At 37.1% G+C, this 9403-nt stretch overlaps 3 protein-coding genes across 5 annotated transcripts in view; 1 reads left to right on the forward strand and 2 right to left on the reverse strand.

Annotated features, from left to right (window-relative positions):
• Nucleotides 1-794: 794 nt before the first annotated feature.
• Nucleotides 795-5561, reverse strand: LOC111476849 (tRNA (guanine(37)-N1)-methyltransferase 1). 2 transcript variants are annotated; one of them, XM_023120682.1, is made up of 9 exons: nt 4577-5558; nt 4071-4169; nt 3220-3339; nt 2970-3136; nt 2441-2511; nt 2160-2302; nt 1553-1664; nt 1085-1194; nt 795-989 (listed from the first exon to the last, which is right to left on the reverse strand). In XM_023120682.1, exons 1-9 carry the CDS (start codon nt 5480-5482, stop codon nt 846-848), a joined length of 1872 nt encoding a protein of 623 aa, XP_022976450.1. In that variant the 5' UTR covers nt 5483-5558; the 3' UTR covers nt 795-845. The 2 variants fall into 2 exon arrangements, 1 of the variants encoding a protein (XP_022976450.1); XR_002717169.1 differs by lacking the exon at nt 1553-1664 and having other exon boundaries at nt 860-989; nt 4577-5561.
• A 1216-nt stretch (nt 5562-6777) lies between these two features.
• Nucleotides 6778-8091, reverse strand: LOC111476924. Its single transcript, XM_023120799.1, has 2 exons — nt 7661-8091; nt 6778-7511 (listed from the first exon to the last, which is right to left on the reverse strand). The coding sequence occupies exons 1-2, from the start codon at nt 7904-7906 to the stop codon at nt 6996-6998; spliced, it is 762 nt and encodes a 253-aa protein (XP_022976567.1). The 5' UTR covers nt 7907-8091; the 3' UTR covers nt 6778-6995.
• Nucleotides 8092-8628: 537 nt separating this feature from the next.
• Nucleotides 8629-9403, forward strand: part of LOC111476833 (ubiquitin carboxyl-terminal hydrolase 14-like) — a 13018-nt gene continuing 12243 nt past the window's right edge. For both annotated transcript variants that reach the window (XM_023120654.1, XM_023120655.1), the window contains exon 1: nt 8629-8930. In XM_023120654.1, coding sequence (XP_022976422.1) covers nt 8823-8930 — 108 coding nt within the window. In that variant the 5' untranslated portion in view covers nt 8629-8822. The remainder of the gene's footprint in view (nt 8931-9403) is intronic.

Genomic DNA, 9403 nt, shown 5'->3' on the forward strand with positions numbered 1-9403 from the left:
TTTTTTTTTTTTTTTTTAGTTTTTAATTTTATGTTTAATAAGTTTTCATATTTCATTATGTTTAATGGTTATTTTTATATTAAAAATAGTTTAAATTAATTGATCTTTAATGAAAATTTTAAAAATATATTGAATAGATTTAATTACAACGTTTAAGAATTTATTAAAAATAAAATTAAAAGTTTAATGACTTATTATATATTTTTTTTAAAAAAATTTAAAACTAAATATATGTGAAGTTAAAAAGTTCAAAATAATTTATTGCACTTAGAGCCTTCTAGCTGAGGGCATGTTTGTCTGGGCGTCACACATCAGTCTCTGATCGATGGAACAATTTAAGCAAGGAAAGTCGAAAAAATGGATCCATAACCTTAGAAAAAAGTTTGGCTTCGAGGGCTGGGCACAGGGTCTCAGTCCCAAACCTGTTAGCTGTTAGCAGACTGCTCAAGCTACTCCTACGGCAAGAGCGAGTTGGTCCAAGACAGACGGGAAACGACTCCTTCAAAGTTCTATTTCCATTTTTTTTTTCTTTTTAAGAAAAGATGATACAAAATTCATTTGTTTGTTTCCTAACCAGTTGTTTTATAATGGTTCTAATTGATTTGAATTTTTTTACCAAATTCTAAATTTAAAAAATGTACTTTTAAAAAAAATTATAAATTTTGAGATTATCGTTTGGAAATAGATAAAAACAATAAACTTACAAATAAAAGCCATAAAAACTACCCATAACATTAGATAAAACCTAATATAATTTAAATAAAAAATAAAAGAAAATGTGAATTTGAGGACGATAAACATAATTATATATATATATATATATATATATAAATGATCTATGTAATTTACATATTAAGTCCACGCCTTGAAAAAACGACACTTCTGGGAAGTTTAAATGAAGCACATAACATCCATTTGCCTGGTGCCACAAGTCGGACCCTTCGCATATCAACATCAACAGCAACCTCAGTTAGTGCAATTCTTATCCGCTGCAATATTCATATCAGTTGTTGCAAAATAAAGAGTCATATAGTAGGAAAATGATGAATGAAGGAAGCTCAAATTGAACATTTTAGGATCAAACCTCGTGAAAGTCGAATTCTGGATCTCGAGCTTTTGAGAATCCATAAACATGGATCGTTGGCGATATGAATTCTACATCCGATCGGTCTCTTAGTATGCCTTTGAAAGTATCTGCAGTGTAGGAAGAGAGACGGTTATGGGACGACGGGATTACATAATCTTAAACTAAAAAATGATAAAAGATCAAAAAACAGACGTCTGAAACCGTCCAGGCCCACTGCTAAGCCACCATGGGGTGGATTCCCAAAACCTCTCCCTCGTAGATGCATTTAAAACCTTGAGGGGAAGTCTCGAAGGGAAAGCTCAAAGAGAACAATATCTACTAATGGTGGGCTTGAGCTGTTACAAATGGCTGTTAAACGGACTAAATCCTAGAAGATTTTATGGCATGGCATGAGTGAAGGTTGTAGTATGATGCTGATGCGGAGTGTGATATAGGTGGGAGAGGGCAAAGGGATTTGGATCAAACCTAGATATTCAGCAGCATCATTTGGTAAATTCATGACAACTTGTGTAATTTTTGGAGCTTTCTCACTTGCAAACATAGCGCTGATGAACCTCCTTCCTTCCATGTTAAAAACCTTGAAAGTGGTAAAACAGAGTAATGAATGAGAAGGAATACTACCTCTTTCACACGTTATAGAGATCGCATACTAACAATTGTTAGGAACCACGAACTTTTACAATGGTATGATATTGTCCACTTAGCATAAGCTTTTGTAGCTTTGCCTTTTGGCCTCATATCAATGGAGATGTACTTTTTGTTAAGAATCACGGATCTCCACAATGGTATGATATTGTCCACTTTGAGCATAAGCTCTCGTGGCTTTGTTTTGGGCTTCCCTAAAAGGCCTCATACCAACGGAGATAATATTCCTCACTTATAAACCCATGATCTTCCACTAAATTAACCAATGTGGGACTCACTTCAAATAATCCTCAACATTTTTACTTGTAAACTCGTGATCATCCGCTTAATTAGCCAATGTGGGACTCCCTCCCAACAATCCTCAACACATTATACCCTTTTTCACGAGAAAGCATGACCAAAGTTGCAAATTTTAAAGATATCATACCTCAATCTTCCTCTCGAGCTTATTGAGAACACTATTTCTTTCTAGATATTCAACCGCATTGGGGTTCAAATCATTGGCATATACTTTCTTTACTATTCTTGCGGCAGATATGGATATTGGACCGACACCAGCAAAGACATCACCTGTTGATTCCCATTTCAGAACAAGTGGTCAATTATTATTTTTGCCCTATAAGAGTCGTCGATGGCAGAAAGTAAACTTCAGAAAATATTTATAAAACTAAGACAGAGAAGTTCTAAGTGAATCTAGGACAAACATACAAACAACATCTTTGCACGTAAAGCCACTTAGTAGCCTGTGTCTCTCGGTTGCGAGCCTTGAATTCCAGTACCTACAAGGAGGGAGAGATTAAAAATCCTTCCCAAAATTTTGAACTTTTAATCTTAACAAATTCCTTTAATCATAATTCATCTATGAGTTTTAAGAATCTTTTCAAGAGATTATCACCTTAGTCGCATTAAGGGAATGCTAAAATCACCTTCATCGTGTTCGAATTCAAAATCAGTTCTGAACACTCCTTCAATCATTCAAAATCAGTTTAACCTTAATTTTACACACTTAAAAACATGATTTTCATACCATCAAAATTGATTTTGAACGATTGAAAGCATGTTTGAGAGTGATTTGCAGATGACTATCAATTTCAACCTCACTTCCAACATATCCTAAAATCGCGTTACATGACTATTCCAAATATTGTTATTCTGAGGCAACTTATCATGATACTTGATAAAAGGGAAAGAAATATCAACTAATTTTATACTAGCTTTTGCGGAGAGAAGAACTTACACGGTTGCCAAGTCCAAATGAAATCGTAAACCATTCTCAACTACAGTGGTCACAAGGGAGTGGTTACCAGCCAAAACTTCAAGTTGCATTGTCCTGTAATCATTGTTGATGACATCAATCTTATTCACTACTGTTTGTATCTTTGGCTTATTTTTATCCAAAACAACCTGAATGGAAAGGCTACTTTCTTATGAGAACAAAATTGAATTCCCTTATATTTGATACAAGACATATATATAACCTAATTTACCTTGGCTATAAGCTTCTTGTATGGGAGATGTTCATCTCTAAGGTTTAGGTGTGCAATATGTCCAACGGTTTCAAAGGCTGAAGGAATAATCATATCCTTTGGGAGCAAGGCCTCCAAAACCTGAAAGCAGTGCAAAGGACTTTCAATAGTGAATTTTAACAGCCAATTTGTGCAATCTGACATTCATCAAGCAGGGACGAACAATATACTGATATCATTTAGCTAAACAACTCGAGAAAGGGGCATATGGTTTAGTCGGGAGCTTGTAAATGAATATAATAATTAAAACTATATCTTTTTTAACATAAAAATCAGTAGAATGTGTAAAGCAGACAACAACTTATAGAACAAAAGTCATATGCATAACAGTGAAGATTTTATGTTGATAAAGATTAACAGTATCGATATTTTTTTCTAGTTCAACGATTTCTAGTTCAACGAAATGCGGGAATGGAAGATTCGAACTTCTGACTCCTTAGTCAACAGTATATGACTAAACCAGTTGTGCTCGGCTTAGGTACCACCACGTTGACATATATATGTTAATATGAGTGTGTATGTGTAGCGTGTATGCCCGTATCCAATTTTTAGAAGATAATATGTTGTCACATTTCCACCTCTTAGCTTCAGAAACATTCAGATAACCAATCAACCATGTAAAGAAATGATTGAACGCTAAGTTTACTGAAACTAGAATTCTTCAATCAAAATGGATTGACACATAGAAAACGGAATAGATTTAGAGACTAAAACTAAGCAATCAAAATGAAACGATAGAATGAATTAGATTATAAAAAATAAAAAATAAAAACAAATAACAAGAACACCAAAATTCTCCCTTTTGTGAATACCTCATTCATCTGCCAATAATCATAATATAAAGTAAGCCTGCACCTCACAAGCTCAATTGTTGATTTCATGCTTTCTTGGGTTTCTCCTTTCAGCAGAGCCTGAAGTACAAGAAACCAGAAAATTTTTATTCTAAAATACAAGAGCGACCAAGATAAGGTTCTCATCAACTTCAGGCTAATGTTGAACAAGGAACTATCTGAACACGGATCAAGAAACATGAATGAAGCAACAAATTCTCATATCAAAATGTTGAACAAGTAACTATCAAAACACTAAATGCAGATCAAGAAACATGAATGAATTAACAAATTCTCATATCAAAATGTAGAACAAGTAACTATCAAAACACTGGACGCGGATCAAGAACAATGAATGAAGTAACAAATTCTCATATCAAAATGTTGAACAAGTAACTATCAAAACACTAAATGCAGATCAAGAAACATGAATGAAGTAACAAATTCTCATATCAAAATGTTGAACAAGTAACTATCAAAACAGCTACCTTAATCGCCTCTGGAAGCTCTTCTACGCCTTTGTCTGCATATCGTTCGTCCAAAAGCAACAATCTAGTCGAACCCCTCCATTTTCCACCCTTGAACTCATCTCCCAACAATCCCTTCATATCATCCCCTTCCAGTTCCTCACTCTCCACGACCTCCACAACGGAAAATTCACTTTTCCCCATTCTTTTAATCCCCTCGTCTTTCCCTTCTTCCTTCTTCTCCTTCTTTTTCTTCGGCCTCGACATTTTCGCCAAATGTCTGAAGTTCACATACCCTTTTGAATCGAACGTTTTCACTAGCTTTTCCCTGTACAACACGGGACTCAGAGGCTCCCCATCGTCCTCAGCTTTCCCATAAATTCGCCGGTGCAGCGAATCAATATCAACTCCATCTCCGTCGTCGGAATAGCTCCGATTCTGCTCTCCCACAAGCTCTGCCAGTTCGGCCTCGACCTCGTCGCCGGGAACTCTTGCAATGTTGCGAATCCGTGGCCAGTTCAAGAGATGGCCACGCAGCCGATTCTCAAGCTCGAAACAACCTCTAGAAGTAATTCGAAGTGCAGCAATGTCAAAAATCCGAATGAAGGCATCTTCATCTAATATAACTTCTTCACTTTTCTCGTTCTGCAACCGCTCCCTCTCTGGATTTCCAATTACGGTCTTGATAACAGGTTGAGAGTTATCAAGAGGAAGCTGTCTGGATACCGATGGAAATCGATGGTGGCCCTTGCGAAGAGAAGGTCCATAGGAGAAAGTGTGGCCGGAAAATTGAGATTGGGAGTGGATTATGGTGGAGAACGGTGGGGTGAAGTATATCGGGAGAAAGCGCTTCGACGGGAAGATGAATTTCGGTGTAAAGGCGGTGAGAGGAAGCGACTGTGGCCTCAGGAAAAGCTTTGTAACCATAATCTCACGGGCAAGTGATTCAAGCTACTGGTTAGAAGTATCCATGGCGACTGCGGATTGAAAGTTGAAGATAAACCAAAATTTGAGGAGGGTTTAAGATTTAGACAAGGCTTCTTTTGTTTGGGCCGTCTTTGGCGGTAAATATGGGCTGCTCAGTTCCGTTTGATTGGTTTAGTACCAAAAAAATAACTAAAGAAAGAAAAAAATACGAAAATTAAAATCTTATTTATTTATTTATTTTTTTGTACTATCCTAATTTGTGAGATCCCACGTTGATTAGAGAGGAGAACGAGTGCCGGAAGAACGCTGGCCTTGAATGGAGGTAAATTGTGAGATCTCACATCGATTGGAGATAAGAACGAGTGTCAGCAAGGATGTTGAGCCCTAAATAGGGTGGATTGTGAGATTCCACGTCGAGCTAGGGAGGAGAACAAAACCTTCTCTATAAGGGTCTGGAAACCTCTCCGTAGCAGATGCATTTCAAAAACTTTGAGGGGAAGCACGAAAGTGAAAGCCCAAAAAGGACAATATCTACTAGCAGTGGCTTTGGACTGTTACAATTAGTATCATAGCCCAACACCAAGTGGTGTGCCAGCGATGATGCTGGGTCTCGAAGGGAAGAGGGGTAGATTGTGAGATTTCACATCGGTTGTAGATGAGAACGAGTGTCAGCGATGACGATAAGCCCCGGAGGGGGTTCATTGTGAGATCCCACATGAGTTGGGAAGGGGAACAATCATATTTAACATACCGGCAAGTCAAGAGACTAGTTTTCTAAAATTCATATATTTAATTAAATGATAGTTTACATAACCTCAATTTTTGTCCCAAGGGTCATTGATCCTTAAACCATACAAGAAAGTTATGATTCGTGCTCAATTCTAAAAGCATGTGATAGTCGTTCATAAAGGTACATATTCACACTCGGATACCAATTCCAACTTCATATTGACTTTAATTGGGAGTGTATGTGGTCGAGCACTAGACCAACTCGAGATTTAGTTGTAGGCCAACGTTTATGGTAGTTGATTGACCTTCGTTTTGACGCCATATCAAAATTTCGCTCGATCGAAAACATAGCATTGAGATGAGTAAATTGACTTCTAAATAGATAATTTTTTCTAATATGAATCAATATTGGATCTCTGGAGTGTTTAGCAAAGAGAGACTTACTTTGACTTTCATTACAAATACATGTGTTGATAAATGAAAATCTTTACCTCTACAATTGTATGAAAAATAAAGATTTATTAATCTGAACCCAACTAAACTATAATTAAGGTTCAAATCCCCCTACTAAACATAATTACATTGCGATTTTCTGTGAGAAAGAAAAAAATTAATGTAATAATTGTACAAATTAAGTTTTGTAGTTTTTATTTAATTAATTTTTTGTTAACGTCTGTGATGAACAAAATCGACAATGACGTTTTTCAAATTTGTAATGAAAAATGCAAAAATCGGCTTTGAAACGCCATTTCGAACCTTATTGGCGCCCTTTCGCTGTAATAGATCAATCAATGCGTAAGGTTGAATTCCGAGCAGCTAAACGGTCTTGCTTCAGAAATTCTTCCATGACGTCTATGTCATTGTATTCGCCGGAACCCATCGCCGCCATACTGGCCTTGTCGTCCGGTGACCCGAATCCGAACCTCCAGCGGTGGAAACAGAGAATCGAAACCGAAGTGCAGATAATAGCTCCGGTTTTCCCCCACAAAACCAAGCTTAGAAGACATACCAGTAGCACAAACCAACCGCTGAAGATTTTTCTGAAATTAATCTGTGTGTACAGTCGATTCGATGCAGTTGGATAGAGTCGAAATGATGAGTCGCTTTTTTCCGTGGAGGAAGGAGACGAACTGTAGAACGAGGAGGATGAAAATGGCTCAGAACTACGGGTAGAATAGTTGCGGTAATTTAGATCTGAACCACTTCTTGATCTGCTGCTAAACCAGGACGGAGCTAGATGCCTTTGAGACTCCTTCGAATTTTGATATTGTTTCGCTTTCCTTTTTCCAATCTTCTTTGCCTGCAACACACAAACAACATCCGGAAATCGCGTCGGTAAAAAATCAATAGAACAATCGAAGTAAATCAGTCGCGTAAAAAGAAGAACAGAGAACGAAATTGATGCGTTTCATTTCGATTTCAAAAGGCGTTTTAAATCGGCGGACAAACCAATGAATTTCCGAATATGACAGCCCTAACCGCCCGCGACCAAGCACCGCGACCGCCTTTCTTTTTCCAGCGACTGGAATCTTCATCGCCTCCATCCACCAGCAGCACATTGTCTCTCACCGTCGTGAATGGAAAAACCTGCTCCTTTGGAGCGCTATGGCCGACAGGGCTACCGGAGGCCGCCGCTCGGAAACACGGAAACAATTTGTTCCTCTTCTTGGATTTGGTTACAACGATGGACTCCATTTGACATAAAACTCAAAACTCGAATCTCTGTGCAGTTTGCGAGGATTTAGCAAGGCATTTTGGAGGCTAGAAAGTGTAATGGATTTGAGAATGAGAATCTGAACTTGAAGAACAGTTGGTGTTGTGTTCATGGAGGAGACGAGTGGATGGCGTTCGAGATTTGGAGCGCTGGGGGCGGGCGAGGATATAGGGCGCGCTTCGTCTGGCTTCACCGTTGAAATATCTTTTAAACTAATAATATAAATGTCTATAATTTTCTAATCCCTAAAATGGATGACTTAATTATCTTATAAATAAGTAATTAATTATCTCTCTTATGGGTTAATCTAATTTATAATTCAATTGGCATATTTTAGTATATATTTAATTAAAATTTCATATTTATATATTTATGCTAGTAGATATTGTCATCTTTGATATTTGGCTTTTGGCTTGAGGGGTTTATCCTCAAAGCCTACACCTTTATAAATGGTGGTTTGTTCTTCTCCCCAACCAATGTGGGACATCACAATCCACCACATGATCCAATTTTATTAGCTCAAGTCAATAAGAATTTGTCAGTTACTTTCCTATAATAATTAATTATGAAATATATCTTAAATATTTATAATCCGCTAATATTTTATTTAGATATTATTTGTTCATTTGTATTTAAAATAAAAAATAAAATTACTGAATTTTTAAGCTTTCCTTTCTCGGTCTTGCGTTGCGAGGAGACGAAGAAAATGGAAAAATCGCGCGGCATATAAAAGCTCTGTTCCTCATCATTTTCCCCGCTACTTCCGCAGTGTGAGCAACAGCGTATTCAGTTTCTTTCGTTTTTTTCTTTCTTTCAGCTTAGGGCAAAGGGAAAGGAATATATTCTTCCTCTTTCTGCACTCTCTCAATCCTCCATATCCATTCCAATTTCGCTCAAATGACCGACGCAATGGACCTGCTTCGATCTAATCTCTTGCGCGTTCGGATTCCGGAGCCTACCAATCGCATCTACAAGCAGGAATGCTGCTTGTCTTTCGACACGCCGGTATTATCTTCTTCTTTTTGTGTGTTCCGTCGTCATTTTAACTGTCTTTTCTCTGTTGAATCCTTCATTTTGTTTTACTGCGCTGGAATTCCGGTGTTCAGTTGTGAGAAGCTCTGTATTTGTCGAGTGTTTGCTTCAGAACTGTTTTTGTTCTCAAGGAAGTAGCGATTCTGCCCTTTTCGTGGATTTTTGCTCATCTGGATGGTTATTTGATGTGAACATTTGGATTGAAGTTGTTTTGAAGCTATTGTCGTTAATGCCTTCGTTCAAGTGTCAATTCGTAGAAGCTCTACTTTTTTAATGGCTGTATTTGTTCTCTGTTCGGAGATTTGTCCATGCAATTCAGTCATACAGTGAGTGAGAGATACTTTAGTTCACATATATACAGTCCATTTCTTAATGTGGACAAAAAAAAAAAAAAAAAAAAAAAAAAAAAAAAAAAAAAAAAAAAAAAAAAAAAAAAAAAAAAAAAA

Source organism: Cucurbita maxima, unplaced genomic scaffold (assembly GCF_002738345.1).
Source record: "Cucurbita maxima cultivar Rimu unplaced genomic scaffold, Cmax_1.0 Cma_Scf00003, whole genome shotgun sequence".
In the NCBI taxonomy this organism is placed as follows: Eukaryota; Viridiplantae; Streptophyta; class Magnoliopsida; order Cucurbitales; family Cucurbitaceae; genus Cucurbita; species Cucurbita maxima.